Below are 18,421 nucleotides of genomic sequence, written 5' to 3'. Positions count from 1 at the left end.
CCAGACCGTCATCAACTCTTCTTTTTCTTCTGCTACCTTCCCCGAATGCTGGAAGCACGCTGAAGTCAACGCCCTACTAAAGAAACCTACGGCTGACCCAAGCGACCTGAAAAACTTCCGCCCCATCTCTCTTCTACCTTTCCCAGCCAAGGTAATAGAAAAGACCGTCAACAAACAGCTGACCACCTTCCTGGAAGACAACAACCTGCTCGACCCTTCACAAACCGGATTCCGAACCAACCACAGCACGGAAACCGCCCTCATCTCAGTCACAGACGACATCAGAACCCTGATGGACAACGGTGAAACAGTCGCCCTCATTCTCCTCGACCTCTCGGCTGCCTTTGACACCGTCTGTCACCGCACCCTAATCACCCGCCTACGCTCCACCGGGATCCAAGGCCAGGCCCTGGACTGGATCGCCTCCTTCCTCGCTAACCGCTCCCAAAGAGTTTACCTCCCTCCGTTTCGCTCAGAACCCACCAAGATCATCTGCGGCGTACCTCAAGGCTCATCGCTCAGCCCGACACTCTTCAATGTCTACATGAGCCCCCTCGCCGACATCGTACGCAAGCACGACATCATCATCACCTCCTACGCCGACGACACCCAACTTGTACTCTCCCTCACCAAGGACCCCGCCAGCGCCAAGACCAACCTACAAGAGGGTATGAAGGACGTCGCAGATTGGATGAGGCTCAGCCGCCTAAAGCTGAACTCTGAAAAAACGGAAGTCCTCATCCTCGGCAACACCCCGTCCGCCTGGGACGACTCCTGGTGGCCCACGGCCCTCGGCACCGCACCGACCCCCGCAGACCACGCCCGCAACCTCGGCTTCATCTTGGACCCTCTTCTCACCATGACCAAGCAAGTCAACGCCGTGTCCTCCGCCTGCTTCCTCACTCTCCGCATGCTCCGTAAGATCTTCCGCTGGATCCCCGCCGACACCAGAAAAACCGTGACCCACGCCCTCGTCACGAGCCGCCTGGACTACGGCAACACCCTCTACGCCGGGACCACAGCCAAACTCCAGAACCGCCTGCAACGCATCCAAAACGCCTCGGCCCGCCTCATCCTCGACGTACCCCGCAACAGCCACATCTCCGCACACCTGAGACACCTGCATTGGCTCCCAGTCAGCAAAAGGATCACCTTCCGTCTTCTCACCCACGCACACAAAGCCCTCCACAACAAGGGACCGGAATACCTCAACAGACGCCTCAGCTTCTACGTCCCCACCCGCCCCCTCCGCTCCGCTGGCCTCGCACTTGCTGCCGTCCCTCGCACCCGCCGCTCCACGGCGGGTGGGAGATCTTTCTCCTTCCTGGCGGCCAAGACCTGGAACTCCCTCCCCACCAGCCTCAGGACCACCCAGGACCACTCCGCTTTCCGGAGACTCCTAAAGACTTGGCTGTTCGAGCAGCGATAACCCCCCTTTCCCCCCTAGCGCCTTGAGACCCGCACGGGTGAGTAGCGCGCTTTATAAATGTTAATGATTTGATTTGATTTGAAGCATCCATCCATTCATCTTTTCAAACTTCCATCCACCTGTTGAGATCTACCATTATACTTTTACATTCTTTAATCCATTCTTTCTTTCATCCTTCATTCACTTTCACACTCCATCCGTACACCCATCCATCTGTCCATTAAATTTACCCATCCATCCATCTGTCCTCCATCCATTTCACCTATACATCGCTCATCCACCCTTCCACTCATCATCTATCCTTTCAGTCATTCATCCATCCACTTTCACTCAGCCATCCATCCTTTCACCCATCCATTATCTACCCTTTCACTCATCCATCCATCTATTCACCATCATCCATCCACACTTTCATTCATCTGTTCATCCAATTACCCTCCCTTTCATTCATTCATCCATCCTTTCACTGATCCTCCTAGTCACCTTTTCATCCATCCACCCTCCCTTTTATTTATCCATTCTTTCACTCATCCATGCACCCTTTTTTCTAGCCTTCCCTCCAACCCCTTTCACTCATCCATCCTTTCTCTCATCCATCCATCCTTTCTCTCATCCATCCACCCTTTCTCTCATCCATCCACTCTATCTTTCACGCATCCATGATGTTTAGGTCAAGCGAGCAAGTTCTCTGACTTGTTGTAACTCTTGTGGGCTTTTAACCACACCCACTGTATGCCCTTCACTTTCACTCATTTGTGGGCTGTTACATGGATAATTGCACTTTTGCCGATACTTTTGATTGTGAGCAAACTTATTTTCCCTTTTGTGTCTCCTTCACGCTCATGACGGCCATGGTGCTTTGAATCGGCTCGCTTATGTCAACTGTTTTACTTTTCATTTTCAAGAAATGTTCAGTTTGAAATTTACAATGTTAACAGCTCTAACTCGAGCAAGCGCAAGACCCATTGCATTGCAAATGTGGGTTCTTGTTTATTTTCGGCTCCATGCGCTCTCCCCTCCGGCCATCTCTGATCATGTCTGTTTCTGCAATCACTATCCATCATCATCATCTTTGTTCATTCACTGTCCTCCCTCTTAGCCTCTTTCTACAACTCTCTCTCTCTCTCCTCCCTCCCTCCCTCTCTCTCTCTCTCTTGTCCTTTGTGAGCATCACTTTATTGGTTCCTCTGTTTTACTAACTCATGCTATTTTTATGGTTTCTTCTTCAGCCCCATTTCTCTGTTCCTTTCCTTTTGTATTGTGTTGTATTGCATCTCTTTTCTCCCGCTGGCTTAGGTATTGCCTGCTTGTCTCTCTTCCAAATTAGGTTCTATTCAGTGAATAAATACTTACCTTAATAAGCACAGCTGTAACTTGCAGGAAGCAGTATTCGCTGTATTTTGTTATTCAATATTAGAATGGCAGACTTTTGGGGGGCCTCTTTCCCGTTTTCAGATGGCCACCAAGAGTATTGTAGAATCACTAAGTGATCTTTGCCAGATGGCTACCAAGAGGTAATGGTTAGTCTGTAAGGTAATACAGCCAGCTTGGTGAATGCTTGGCTAAGGCTGTGTAGGCTATTGGGCCAAAGGTATATGCTGGAGCCACTTTCTGGGTCTCAAGCCAGCATAGCGAGTTTACAGGTCACTTATCTGCTGTATCAGGAAAAAAATCATTTTTCCTCCTCCTCATTATACAGAATGGCAGATAGTTCCTCTTTACCTCATGAAACTCTATTGGAACAGAATTCAGAAAGCTACTCACAGTGACTCAGTGCTAGCTAGTCTGTGAGACAGTGTGACATAGTCCGTGTAGGGTGGTATGCAGAGTTGATTTCACAGTTAAGGGCTAACTTGATGCAGTGGATACCTGAAGGGGCTTGGGCGGATCACTATGCTGGCTAGACTTGCTGGTTGACTTCCATGTTGCTATGAGTCAAGGGTGATAGCCATCAGTGGTGCGGAGGCATCAGGGCCCAGAGGTAGGAGGGGCGTTCCTGCATACCCTGTACCAGCAGCAGTTAGAACACGCACTTTGAATGATTTAAACACAGAGCGTGCCTGGGGCCTGGCACTGTTTACTATGGGAAGAGGGGTTCGGAGTGGAGGGAATAGGGAGGAGAATATAACATAAATAGACAGAAAAGAGGAAAGGAAAGCTAGAAAATGAAAAGATTAAAGAAAGTAGAGGAAAACTGACAGAAAGGCACAACAAAATAAAGGGATAGGGAAGTGAACAGTGCCAAACGTAAGGATGTCTGATGAAGAAGGAAAGTGGGGGACAGCTGGTTATGACAGAGATAGAGCAGAGGATACACGAGAACTGGAGGAGAGAGGAAAGGGCTTTTAAGGAGAGAAAACATGGAGAAAGGGAGGAAGGAGTATAGGAGGGAGCGAGAGACAGGAAGGGATAAGAAGTAGAAATAGTGAAGAGAAGATGTAGATGAGAAGGGGTGGAGTGGTGAGGAGGGACAGACCGTTGGATTGAGGAACATGGAGTCCTGTTACTACCATTAGTGGAGTAGGTGAAGTTACCAGGAGCCTACTGCATTACAGTTATAGCTGTTTAATTTCTGACCAGGAAGGCTGGGGTCCATTTCCTTTCTTGCACTATGGCTCAAGACACCCTTGCTATGCTACTGCATGAGTCCTCACAGCTGAACAGAAGATGGTTATGTATCCTTAAGCCTTGGTGACTTTTTATGGCCTGGCTTGACAGTGTAGCTGTCACCAATGAGATGGTCTTTACCCCCTCATCCCCCCCACATGTTGGGCACCAGGAGTACCTGTTTTCATTGGCCAGGTGTTGCTTGCTCTCCAGCAGCTATCATTTTGTTTATTTAGCCAGCTGGCTGAGCTTGAACTTTAAGGGGCACAAATGGCATTGTAATGCTATAAAAGTGCCTTAGATAACAAGATAATTTATAGTGTTTTACTTTGGCAGCAGCACAGATGAAAGGAGTGTAGTACTTAACCAAGATTATTTTTTAGGTCTTGCTTGATGGGACAACTATCACCTGACCTTATGTAATTAACAAGAGAGCTTTTAGAGTCCTACCGAGAGGAGCGCTTGGGCTCCAATTACATGTTGATTCCCCTGAGTACAGGATTTGATTGGGCCAAATTACTGTGCTTCTACTCAAAAGACTGCATATATTGTAGTTTTTGACTTGTAGCAAAGCTTATACTTGATGCAGCAGGATTTAATTGATTATAGTTGAAAGTCTGTGGTCACGGCTACAGGCCTGGTCTGTTTATTAAGAAGTGTTATGATGAAGGAACTAGGTGTGACTATTTATAGTAAAAGCATATGAATCGTTATTATTCTATATTAAAGCCTACTGTTGGGTATTTTGTTTCATGGAATCTCACAGAATACTGCAGTAAGCAGGGGCAGGTACTTTGTTTCATGGGATTTCACAGATTACTGCGTTAGGCAAAGGATATGGTGAACTACACGAACAACCTGTGTGGATAGAAGATATGAATTACAATAATCCTTATCATGCATTCTTAGGAGAGATAGTATTTTGCTTTGACAGTTTAAATTTCGTATGCATTTATACTTTTATGACAATATGCCGGACAGTTCCTTGTGGAAAGCTTAAGCTCAGTACAATCAGTTTAAGTTAGTTATGGTGACAAGCCATTGATGAAGGCAATATGCCTGACTGGTTACTAGGAACAGTTACAGTAAATTCAGTAGACCCGTCATATTGATAGCGAAGGGCATATGTAAAAGTCAATAGGCATTTAAGGGTAGATAGTTATTACTCTACAGATAGATATTTTGTTGCATTGAATCTCACAGATTAACATAGTAGGCAAACATTTTGTTGCCAGTTACCCCATCTGACAAACCGTGGATATAAACTATTTGTTCTGTCAAAATTCTTGTTAGGCCTTTTAAGAGAGAGAGAATTTTGCTTTACCAATAGTAATTTTGTAAACTATGTGATTTTATGACTGCATGGCTGACGGTTGCCCTGTGGGAAAGCATATGTCCAGTACAGGAGGCCTCAGTTGGTTATGTTGATGAGCCATTGATAACAGCTACAGGCCTGATGGCTTTGCTAAGAAAAACATTTCTTTTGCAATAGGTCTGATTTGTTTATTATGAAATGTTCAGATACACACGTTAAGCTTGACACATTGATTCTTAAAATTATATGTTAAAATCACTAGGTATTTATGGGTGGATCCTTATTTCTTTGCAATAACGCCTACAAATAGGTATTTTGTTATGCAAAATGTCACATTACCTTTGTAGGGAATGATTTTAGTGTTGGTTACTGCATCTGACAAACCCTAGGGGGAGAAGATATGCACTGTAATAATTCTTGCTAGAATCTTTTTATGTCTTCCAGGATCTTGTAATAAAAGAAAATATCTAAATAATATGTACATCCATATATATATATAAATATATACTCGTATAGATACATTGAGGGATTTTGGATCGACTGTTATGCCATTGGTCGGTCTGAGTGTCATTTACACTCTGGTTCCATCCATGACAGCGAATCACTTGAGATAATGGTTCAGTCTGCATCAGTCTTTGGCTCTTTTGCCCTGTGAATGATGGCTTTTTCTGATCACATGCACATCCACCAGAAAATGAGTGCGCTTAAATATCAGGGCTGGTTGTCCAGTCCTTTAGTTCTCTCCTTTTTTAATTCCCCTTTAATTTCTTTTCATTTTAATGTTTTAAGAGGATATTACAACTCTTAAGGAAGTGCTAATGGGTTGCTTGCTTGCCACTCTTTTCATTCGGAATGCACCACATTCCACGTGCCCACAGATTCTAAATGAGGAGATCATTATGGAGTACTGTTGTCCATAGTGTATCATTGTTTTACCATTCAAAGATGGATAACCTGTTGGTTCTAAATGTAGCAGGCATGCTTTGACTGTAAAACAGTGATAACTATTTACAGTACCTTTGCAAGATGAACATCCACTACCATGTTTAGTTTTGTTATTGCAATCATGTCCGCCATGTTTAGAAGGTAGCATATTTTCTGTTTTAATCTATCTTGTATATGTTATTTAGTCTGTGTGTGTTTTATTGTGTTTGTGTTGGAGGGTGACATGAAGAAACCAGACCTATTTGCATTGCCAATGCTTATTTTAATACGGGGGTTGAAGAGGTGAAAATGTTTAATTTCATGTCGGAGACAAATTAATTTTGCAGTGAACCCGGCAACCATGGAGCGATAGACCACTTATGTATGCAGTAGCCTGCACCACTGGAACCAGGTGTTCACATGTACTTCCTGAACTATGTTTGAATTTCTGTGGTCAAAAAAGAAACAATAATTATGTCTGGTTCACACTCTGCCTTCTCATGTCTTCTTGGACTGCTTTGGGTTGCTGAGGAGTCTACGCCATTCTGTGACAGAATTCTGATGACATTCAGCCTGCCATAGTCACGGTACTGAGGATCTGTGCTGAAATATTATTAGTTGATTAAAGTGGAAGACCTGTTCTGTTGGAGAAGGTGCGCACATGTAATTCCCCAGGTAAACTCAGGCCCATATTTATACTCTGCAGCGGATTTGCGTCATTTTTTTTTTTTTTACGCGAATCCGGCGCAAACTTAACTCCATATTTATATTTTTGCGCTAGACATGTGTAGCGCCAAAATATTGGAGTTAACAACATTTTTTGCCTGTGGAAAACTACCTTGCGTCAATGAGATGCAAGGTAGGCGTTCCCAGTCAAAAAATGCCTCAAAGGCCCTAGCGCCTTATTTATCCTCCCGTGCAAAAATCACACACGGGAGGAGGAGGACCTTAAATAATGGCGCTAAGCCCGCTTTAGCGCCATTATTTAATGCCTGGGTCAGGGCAGGAGTAAGGGGACCTGGAGGCAGATGTCCATGGTCGGAGACCATGTAAATTGCCCACAGGTGCCCTTCCCTGTCTCCAGGGACACCCGCACCCACCCCTACCCACACCAAGATATCACCCACAGATGGGGGACCCATCCGAAGGTAAGTCTGGGTAGGTTTTTGTTTTCTTCTATCCAGTGTCGCTCGGGGCCCTGACTTGGGGCCCACTGCTGGTCCCAGTGGCCATGGCCAGTTTGGGTGGTGGACATGGCTCCTGTCTTTTCTAAGACAGAAGCCATGTCCATAGGGGTAGTGCACCAGAAAATGGCGCTACACTGCTTAGAGGCAAAAAAAATTCCCTCGAAATAGTGTAGCTCCATAATTTGGCGCACTAACGCAGGTTTGCGGCAAAAAGTATAAATCTGCCCTTCAGTCACCAATGCAGTAAGCAGTTTACAAAAAAGCACCCAAATAAATACAATAAGTTTATTTTATTTTTTAGCACAGTAACTGCTTTGTTTAGGACTACGCATTAATGTAGGTATATTTTTATCCTGTAAAGTAAAAGAGGGCTCCAAATTAGGGGTTGGTCATGGAAAGTATTGTTTTGAACTTTTGGCTGAATCCCCTTCTAGTTTGCTGGGTCTGTCTAACTCCGAAGCGAGCGCTTTTACTGCTACCAATAGTCTCTGCCTGTCAGAGACTATTGCAGTTCTGCAAGTGTTGAAACCTATGCAGTCTGCTGAGACACTCTGGCGGTATTTTCTTTTGTTTACGGCCAAATAAAATGTTTGTTCTTACGCTATATGTTTTAGTGTAATTTTGCTGGTTACTGATACTGAATTTTTTTGTGATGTGTAAATTGCTTAGGTATTCTGAATTGAAAATTTCTAATTACATTGCTTTCATTTGGATTTTATTAGGTACTTCATACTAGAAACTGTGAAACAACATTTACAGTTGAGTTTTTCTAAAATCACAAAGCAAACGAGGAAGAGTTCGGGACTTGGAAAAGAAAAATACTGCACGATACGGTTTCTTCGTCTGAATGGACAAGCTTGCACAGGACAAAAAGGTATGAATGCAAATTATTTATATTTTCTGAAAACAGAGGATGCTTGTTAGTTTCCATTAAATAATGTAGTTTTAATTTGCAGCTCCTTATAATTGGGACTAAAATGGGAATCCTAAGCGATTCTTCTTCAAGAGTGAACTAAATGGCACAGTACAGCCTACACAGTGGTCAGTAGAGGCTTTAAAGCAGTTTAAATTTGTTAAACCTTTGCATTCAGTCATTGGTGCTGAAGCAAACTGTGAAATAGCAGCTTTAAGTAAGCTACTGTTTGATTTGATTTGCAGTTGGCATAATGACTGCTCATTTGACTAATAACTGGCGCCGGAGAGAGAGACTAACTAGTCTTAAGTAACAACAGTTTTCCAAAGAATGCTGCTGTAACTGATGTTTTCCTCATGATTTGTTGTGACGGGGGAGGAGCAAGGCTGCCGTTAAATATGTTGCATGTTTCTACATTCATCAGAAAGAATAACTGGTCACCAACACCATGAATAGTAGTATATCACATAACTTTGATTTGTTACTATTGAAGATCTTCTTGTATTAAGCGGTTTCCATCAGTTGTGCTGCTGCATGAGAGAGAGAGAGAGAGAGAGACCGAGACCCGGACCCCGGATATTTAGTTCCTGGTTGAACACTAGTAGTGATCAATAGTTAGAGGATGGGTGGCAGGAAAAGGACAGTGTCAGGTACTAGGTCTGCATAGGTCGTGATATGGATACATTTATCTTTTCCGGTGTTGAATCTATCATGAATTCACAAGCTAGAATCCTCCCTGTCGTCATGCAGGGAGTCGCTGGGCAATACTTCATAGACTCCCTTCTCCAGACTGTAAATGGCTGAGCGAGAGGGTGCTTGAAAGCTCTAAATCACACTTGGGAAACAGTCTAGGAGTAAAAGTTTAACATAAAGTAAGGTTTAAGTACACAAAGTGCTTCGAATCCAAAATACTGAAAACAATATAAATGCAACATATTCCATGAAAATATTTGTAAGGATAGTTTACCATTACCTTGACTTCTTTACATCGAAATTCAGTATTGCAAAGAGTTACATCAGGAGTCTTTACATTACAGGTACCTTTTCAGTCTTTTACTTCGCAGGTAAGTTAGTTTTAAGGACCCATCACATATAGGACTAGTAAGGAATTTTTAGGTGTTACGGATTGGGGTGTATCGGGTTAGTAATGAGTTTGTGGGTTTCGGGGGTTAGGCAGTTTGAAATTTAAATATAAAAATAAAATTAAAAGCAATTTATATAATATTAGTAGTTTGATAACTTTAAACTTTAATTTAAAAATTATTTTTAAAAACATATTATATGTAAATATAGTAATACGATGCCTCTCTTGAGAACTCCACATACGTAAATTTAATAGCCAAGGACATTATTTGACTACATCTTGAAATGATTACTTGAAATCTTATTCAATGTCCAGGAACATTGTACGTCGAGGCACACTTAAATTTAAGCTCCTACATTGATACCAATTAAGTTTTTCACTATATTAGTTCAAATCTATAGATGGGAGAAAAACGAAATAATGCAAGTGCAACAGTTAAAATTATACATTTTAGAAGGACAGGTTCTCACACTGTACTCATGCAGTGGAATATTTCCAGCTACATCTGACAAATGACCTATATTTAAAAGTTGAGTGACAATCCCAGTCAAGGTCATTGATGTATTGGTTCCAGTGCAATTGCTACAGTGAACCAACATCAAGACCCAGAGATTTAAATCTATTCTCCTAAAATTAATACTACACAAACATCCTATTAAAACACTCTTTATATAGGCAGATAAAAGGATAGGAGCTATAGCAAAAAGTTTTTTTTAATAATTTCTCTTTTTACATCTTTTTAAAATTAGTCCATGAAATCCGTAAAATACACTAACTTGAGGAAGCCAGTCTTTTGCCATCTCTGATCAACTAAACCTGCATGTACTGCTAATATATAAAAAATGCTGGGCAAAGGACCACAGGGCAGGCAGGATCTACTAGGACTCAACCATAGGGAGAGACGGGGTGTTGAGGTTGTTTCCAGCTTACATTATGAGGACCAACCAACTATGGTTCTGCAAACTGGATCACGTACAGCCCCTTCCACACTTGATTCTGTGGTAGCGACGGTGAGCAGTCATAGGCTTCTCAGTGAGGTAAGGGGAGGGTGCCCCAGCTCTGAGCTCAATAATCACACAACACATTAAAGCAATACAGAGCCACAGTGCTTAGTTTTATGATAATATTACTTTAGTACAGGAAGGAATACTACCCACTACTTCAACAGAATGCAATTTAATGTACCATGAGCTATCAAGACACAAATGTGACCCTACCAGTTATTTCCTAGCCACAACCCCCCCCCCCCCCCCCTCCCCCTGCTATAGAGCCAAGATTTCTATCCCCCGGGTATTGGATCTCTCAACAGGAGCGTTTGCATTCCAGCTGTCAGCATCTTCTAATTCCTGCTTTGTTTGCTGGACACTCACTCATTAGTGCCCCTGGTAGAAAAGGAGGTGGCAGTCCTAGGGCAACCCTGTCCTTGTCAGACACGCGGTGTCCCTGCAGCCGGAGCTGGCAATCACTACTGGTGCCTTAAACAGGGGTGAGCACATGCTGGACATTTGGAGTGATGCACAGGTTGATCACAAAACTGAGCAGTTACAGCCACGCATAGACCGATCACAACACTGGTTAGTTGCGGCCTCGCACAGGCTGATAGCAAAGCTCAGCTCTACCAACCACGTGCAGGGCAATTAACTTAAGCAGGTATGGTCTCATACAAACTCTATCAGTGGCAATTGCAGTCCTGCATATTGTGACACATTGTGAGCTTGACACATGATCAAAGCCCCAGCTGTGCCTTGAATATTGTGGTCATAATGAGTATGGTTCCTACCGGGAACCAGCATAGAGACTGATGACACACTGATACCAGGGTCCTTCGATTGCTCTCCTCAGTCCCCTTCTTCAGGGTGCCCCACAGACACCTGGGATATACTGCACCTAGATCCTTCTGTACAGACACTCCTGCAGGATTGGCAGACTCCTTTCCTCTCTCAGCAGACAAGCAGGCTTCTGGCTTATTCAGGACAGGTATGCAGTTCTTGCAGCAAGGAATCCAGACTCAGTAGAAACTCTCTTCCCTCACTTCAGTGGCTAGGTCTCCTCTCCCCAACTTCACAAATGTGAAAAATACACTTCCACTCTCTGTGAAAACAACCTTGCCTCCATCGTATACGAAGGCCAAGACGAAGGTGTCTAAAGTGGATCCTACAGGCTTCCATTACTTTGGCTCACACACACCATGCAGGCTACACATATGAGCGTGCACAACATATACTTCGATGTTGGTGCTAGGAACTCTGTGAGCACACAGAAGTGGAACTTCACATGTGGACCAGTAAGTTTCTACTTATGTTACGCAGATAAAAAGCTCAGGTCACAACTATAGATTCACCAAACGCAGTACGCTGCCCCCACCTTGCTGCTAAACCCAAGACTGGAACAGAAGTCTGGTGTCTGTCAGTGAGGGCACACTTGGTTGCAACCCTCAAGCTCAAAAGACAAGTGCAGGACCCTACTCATGTCAAAGGCCAGTTCTGGTCCTCTGCACAAGTGTTAGTTTAGCATGATTGTAGGGGCTGAATTAAACATCAGGATACCAAATACACTCAGTTGGGCACTCTGGGCAGGGAAGATAACTATATACCTTACATGGGACGTTCCCATCCCAACACATGCTATATTTTGACGTTTTCCAGAAGATGTCAAAATTCACAGCAAAACGTCACCGCAGTTGCAGATAAAGGGAGCATTTTTCCTTAAATCTGTATTTACCTGTTGTCAAAAGCATTTAAGTTCACCAATTATAATTGGATATTGTAAGGGTATTATGTCTCAATTCAGAATCCCGAGAGCTCAAGCAATGAAGCTACACAGTAAATCTGCTGTATAAATAAAGTTTAATGATAATTGAGAATGAAGCTGCAACTCATGCCCTGTGAAAATGGTTAAACCTCCATACATTTTCACTCTTGGTACTGCCATACACACTCCCAGGTAGTCAAATATCTGGGACCTTATGAGCTATAGTTACTAAATTCCTAAAGCCTGCAGCAAAGTAAAGTAATCTAAATCATCTGTTGGGTATTGTATGACATTATCCACAAGAATGTGTAAATAAAATCTAATAGCATAGGAAAATTAGATGGGTGCTTCACCTCCCAGAAATATTAGAGAGATTGAAAATGTGATGCTTTCCTATAATAGCTTGAAAAGTCTTATTTTGGATTAGCTATAATCACAATGTTCTGCTTCTGGTAATTTGCTGTGAAGCACTTGAACGTCATCTGGAACTCTAACGCTTTACAAATGACAACTGAGTGCAAAGTTAGGTTTCACTAAATTAATAATATATTTTTACATGTTTTTCTTAGAGTAACTTTTGTTTTAATATTTTAGAGGAGACATATGTTGAACAACTTGAAGATCCAGACAATCCACTAAAGTGTCCTATAAAGTTGTATGACTTTTATCGCTTTAAATGGTAAGCATGCATTGAATTGTTAACAAAAACGTGCTACATCTGACATCTGTTCATTTCATAATATGTTAATTTACTAGTAGCCTGTTTTCCGTCCAATCAATACACATCTGGCTATTTTTGTTTGAAGACTGACCTGCTCACTTTGGCCTAGAGACCTCTAGCTCTCGCATCAACCTCATGTATTCCAAGAAACATACATAAATGTATCTTTTTGTGCGCCATTGGCTCTCCACCGTGAGTGACATTTTATTAGTACACATGTGCCTAAAAGGAGTCCTCTTAAGTGTCCAAGCTGTTAGGACAAGCTCTGGTTGTATGACAGAAACATGCATGCCGGATCAGCGCATGTCTTAACAATGCGGTAATTTCCACACGTCTTTACAACAAATTGTTGTAAAAGCATGCCTAGTAAAGGCACATGTTGAAACGTCATGGGTGGTTATGCCATACAACCCTCCCACCCCCCCTGAGGCCCAAAACTACCCCACCTTTAGTAGCTAAAGTACCCCGAATGAGCCCTAAAAAAACAAACCGAACCCTCCCACCCGCCCCTAAAATCTAAAGTACCCTGATGAAACCCTAAAAGTAAAACTATCCCGACCCCCCCTCCCTTGCCCCATAAAACTAAACCACCCCGACACTCCCCACCCTCCCTGAGCCCTAAAACCTCCCCCCCCTCTAATAGGTAAACTACCCCAACCCTCCACCCACACTAAGCCCTAAAAATAAAAACGATCGAAACCCCCGCCCCCCTGGGCATGGCCATTGGGGTGGGGGGCATGGCTCTTGTATTTACTAAGACAGGAGCCATGTCCATGGGGGTTGTGCTCCAGAAAATGGCAAATGGCAAATTTTCTGCCTCTGAACAGTGTTGCGCCATAATTTGGCGCACAAGCCCCGGTTTCCCCTATGCCTCCCCAGCCCTGTTAGCGTCCTTTCCAAGAGCACTGACAGGGCATTAGCGCCAGCTAGCACCATTCCATAAATAGGGTGCCCGGCCGGCGTCTTGAAATGGCGCTAGCCGGCGCTATACTTTTTCACGCAAAACTACACTAATGCAGTTTTACATGAAAAAGTATAAATCTGCCCCTAAATTCCCAAAGTTACTCCCTTGGCCAAGGTTAGATATTGAGCTGTTCTAGAGAGGACAGTTCTGAGGGGACCAAAATTTAATGAGTGGACGCTATAACAAACGCTAATGGGAGTGCTGAGGGATGCTTAGGTAGTACCGACATAATGTGAAGTTATACAGATATATGGACAGCGGTCGAAGGACTCCGAGTGCAAATCAGCAGAGTCGGTGCACCACGCAAGGAAGGGAAGGACTTTAAATGAATGCAGATGTAAGAGTAACTGTGGAAGCTGGCGGGGCTATCCAAAGGAATAATGGACACCATGTTGATTTGTATTTAAGTAGATGATGCACAAGGTTTTAACAATGTGTTAAAGGTGTGTTTCAGGTACCGTGTGGATGCTTAAGTGTACAGTATTCAGCAAGTAGTAAACAAAAAAAAAGTGTGTGGTGTTTTGTACCACTTGTTCACTGTCCCTCCAATCCTAAGGGAGCAGTAGGTATAAAGCAGTAAAAGAGCAATTCCAAACACATCAATATAGGAACATGGTCAGTCAGGAAACAACCATCCTGTAAAGCGAAAGTGTAGACTGGGGACTGTAGTTAGCCATATTCCAGCAGTGCCATTATTGTACTTCTTCAGTTACTCCAGTTTTTCCCTTGCGTGAGATTGTGGAAAAATATTTCCAAATCATACTAAACTCTCACTCATCCTCTTTAAATGCAAAATTCAGGAAATGTTGTTAGAAAAGCAGTAGCCTTCGGACGGAGGACCTGACCTTCACTTTAATGCAACAGACTGTCCCACCATTCCATAGTGTAATATTGATAGAGGAATACCTTGTTTTCTAGCTGTTTATGCAGAAGATCTCACAATTAGGGGTTCTTTCCCCCTCATTTAATATTCTCTAATATAACAGAGGAAAAAGTTGATTCACTCTGTCCTGATTTGCAGGTAAGGTTTATTTTACAAGCTCCTTCTCCCACTCCAGCTTGCCTCATCTTTCTGACTTCCCCAATAGTCGATTTTTAAAATGTCTGTCTCTAGTGCTGATAGTGACATAGGATATTTTTAGGCAGGCCTTTCATGACGGAACTACTTTGTTTTTAAGAAATTCATTTTTATGATATCTGGGTGCTAGTGACAGAAATGTAAATTACCTTGTACCTTTTGTATGTTCCAGGACCATATAAACCCTTTGTACCTGGAATGGTGTCACCATAGCAATTGGACTAGGGGGTGAGGGCGGTAGCATGGGAGAGGGTATCTTTCATCCCCATCATCTACAGTCCCTAGTGATTGCAGTGCCTAGTATTTCAGTCTTTGTAGCAATTCATGAGTGATTCCTCGTGTGCATTCAAAGTCACTGACACTCCAATATCTAGAGTTACTCAGTTGCATGTGAGATTTACCCCTTTGTGGCCTGCATAAATAAGGCTTACCAATAGTGATACAAACCGACTCTAAGGAATTACCCATCTCAAATGGGATATTGGTGATGTAAGTGCCTTTAACATAGAGAAGAATTCAGGTCCAAAAGCCACATCTTTATCGGTCGGGTCTTCTGTCCAAAAGGCACTGATGTCCAGTTTGTATTTTACTGACCATTCCACAGTTGCTGTATTAGACTAATTCGGGATCCTCTGTCTTCTCCACATTGTTGTATATTGTAAAAAAGTGAGGGTTATTATTTGAGATGGGTGGAAGCCCCAATCAAATAATAAACCGAATCCTTGTCAAGGTGAGTCACAAAAGCCAGTAAATAAACCTCTGCTTACCCCTCTGTTTGGTTTGGCTCGAGCAGGCAGGCTTAACGTGGAGGCAATGTCTAAAGTACTTATGAAGCACACAAACAGTTGTCAACACAAGAAAAAACCCACACCAATGGTGAAAACAGAGTAATTTCTGATGGATACCACTACCTGTGGATTCCTCACCTAATGAATTCTCCCCATGCGCAGCATTCAACGGAAACTTATTTCCAGCTTTGCACTTCGGCGAGGACGTCACAATTGCCCGACTCCACGGGTCTCCGTCTGACGTCATTGTGGCAATAAGAGGCCCTCGCCGGCGTGCTGATGTCAGTTCCCTTTTTTCCATGCCTTCGATAACGGTTATTTTTCCAGCTCCTGTATCGTTTGCTATTCAAAGGGATACTTTGTGCTTTTTTCGAGATGTCGGCCCGAAGAAGTCAGGGTTCAAGCCTTGCAGGGAATGCGGAGGGCGAATGTCTGTTACTGACCCGTATAATGAAAGTCTATGGTGCCTAAGCTCAGACCACAACGTCCAGGAGTGTGGTTCATGCCAAAAAATGAACCCTAAAGCTCTGAAGGAACGTGAGGCTAAATTGTTTTTAGCAAAAGCCAAGAAGGAGAAAAGGAGGCACCATAGGTCCTCGTTGGGGAAGTCGAGTCATAAGAAGCAGCGCCATCACGACTCCCGGCGTCGTTCCAGAGGAAGCCGGTCGAGGTCTCTGTCTGCCCAGTGCCGTAAGTCCTGGGAGGTCAGCCTGACGGTGTCTCCTCAGCCTTTGACTCCGCAATCTTCACCGGCGCTGTCGCTTTGAGGTGGTGGAGCCTCAGAGTTATCATTCATCTCCGGTGCATCCGGATGCTCAGGATTCGAGTCCGGCTCCAGCCTCGGCTCCTCAAGAATATCCTGCCTTCCCTGCTCCGGGACGGATCCGGCGGAATTTCTTAATGCTATGTTTGCTATATTTCAGAACATGGTGCCGGGAGGTGGTGCGCCGGCTGGCCCCTTGGCATTTAACTTAGGCGCTCCGGATGGCGTCGATAGGTGGAGGTCGAGTATCCACGGCGCCAATGGATCCATCTCCGACATCGGAGGGGTCCGGAGATCCTGTGATGACGCCTTCTCGACGCCACTCTCTGACGTCAGCACACTCTGTCGACGCCAGGGCTGGAGGCGAAATTGCGGTCCAGGAGAAAGGCCCTTAGGTTGTTGGAGGAGAGAGAGTACCAAAGGCAGCTCTTGAGGAGGAGGAGATTGAGGAGCCCCAAAGTGAGTTTCAGGGGTTGGACACAGCCAGTGGGCTGTGAGTGGGATTTGGCCTCACCAGGGGAATATACTGAGGAGGCAGCCTCATTCCATTCTGGCCTCAGGAAGGCTGCTGATTTCCTAGAACTCCCACTCCCAATGGCACAGGTTAAGACCAATATCCTGACGGAGCTGCTTCATCCGGCCACGGCTATTGCGGATCAGTTGTTACCATTTAATGAAGCTCTTATGAATCCCATAGGAGAGGTTTGGAAGAAGCCTGTTGCTTTGCCAGCATTGAGCAGGACGGTGGCCAGACGGTATATGTCAGCACCTGGAGACCCCGAATTCCTTTCAAAACATCCATCTCCTGAGAGTCTGGTCGTGCAGGCGTCCTGTTCGTCACGGTCTGCTCCTGGCTCCTTCCCTGGTGTACCATCTGACAGGGAATCCAAACGCATGGAGCAGTCGGCCAAGAAGGTTTTCTCCTCCTGCCGCATGGCACTGAAATCAGCTAATGCTACGTGTATCGTGGGCAGATACATTCATGCAATAATGGATGCAGCTAAAGCAGCGTTGCAGGACATGCCCCCAAGACTTGCATGGACGCCTCTCGGATGCCCAGTCAGCAGCGACGCAGGTCATACAGTCGGGACTTGACACCACGGACTCTGTTGCGAGAGCCATGGGAACCTCCATCCCCACCAGGCGTCATGCTTGTTTGCGCACGTCTGGGTTCTCAGCGGATGTTCAAGCCACGCTCTTAGACTTGCCCTTTGATGGTGCTAAATTATTTGGCACTAAAGCTGACTCTGCGTTGGAGCGCTTTAAGGAATGTAAGGCAGCAGCTAAATCCTTGGGCCTGCAGGCTGTGTCGACCCCTTTTAGGTCCTTTAGACGGCTGTGGGTCGAGGGGCTTCCTATCGTAGGAGATCGCAGCAAGCAGGCCAACAGCCTTCAAGCCTCCCTTATAGATCATTTAGGGGGCGGGGTAGAGTCCGCACTAGAGGGGCCACCCAACAGCAGCACCCTTCCTCTTCCTCAGGGGGGATGCAACAGGGGAAGCAACCCTAGTCCCCTTACCATTGTGTCCCATGTGTCTCCAGTAGGGGGAAGGTTATCTCTTTTTCTTCCCAGGTGGGAGTTGATAACATCCGATTCCTGGGTCATCAGTGTGGTAAGGAAAGGCTGTGCCCTTCCCTTTCGGGATATTTATCCTCCCTTCCCTCCCGTCCTTCTTTTTGTTAGAACATGAGGTTCTATCCCTATTGTCAAAAGGTGCAGTGAAGTTGGTTCCCGAGCAAGAGAGGGGTCAAGGATGTTATTCAAGGTATTTTCTGAACCCCAAAAAGGACGGTCGCTTGAGGCCTATCCTGGACCTGAGAATTTTGAATTGGTTCCTCGAGCAGGAGAAATTCAAAATGCTGACTCAAGCACAGGTGCTTATGGCATTGAACAAGGA

At 44.5% G+C, this 18,421-nt stretch overlaps 1 protein-coding gene across 1 annotated transcript in view; it reads left to right on the top strand.

Annotated features, from left to right (window-relative positions):
• LOC138288241 (transcriptional regulator QRICH1-like) overlaps positions 1-18,421 on the top strand; it is a 261,954-nt gene that overhangs the window by 218,270 nt on the left and 25,263 nt on the right. The window contains exons 7-8 of the mRNA XM_069229630.1: positions 8,185-8,336; positions 12,805-12,889. Of these exons, the coding sequence (XP_069085731.1) occupies positions 8,185-8,336; positions 12,805-12,889 (237 nt within the window). The remainder of the gene's footprint in view (positions 1-8,184; positions 8,337-12,804; positions 12,890-18,421) is intronic.

Source organism: Pleurodeles waltl, chromosome 4_1 (assembly GCF_031143425.1).
Source record: "Pleurodeles waltl isolate 20211129_DDA chromosome 4_1, aPleWal1.hap1.20221129, whole genome shotgun sequence".
NCBI classification, from domain to species: domain Eukaryota; kingdom Metazoa; phylum Chordata; class Amphibia; order Caudata; family Salamandridae; genus Pleurodeles; species Pleurodeles waltl.
Note: the sequence above shows the minus strand (reverse complement) of the source record. Positions and strands in the feature narration are given on the sequence as shown.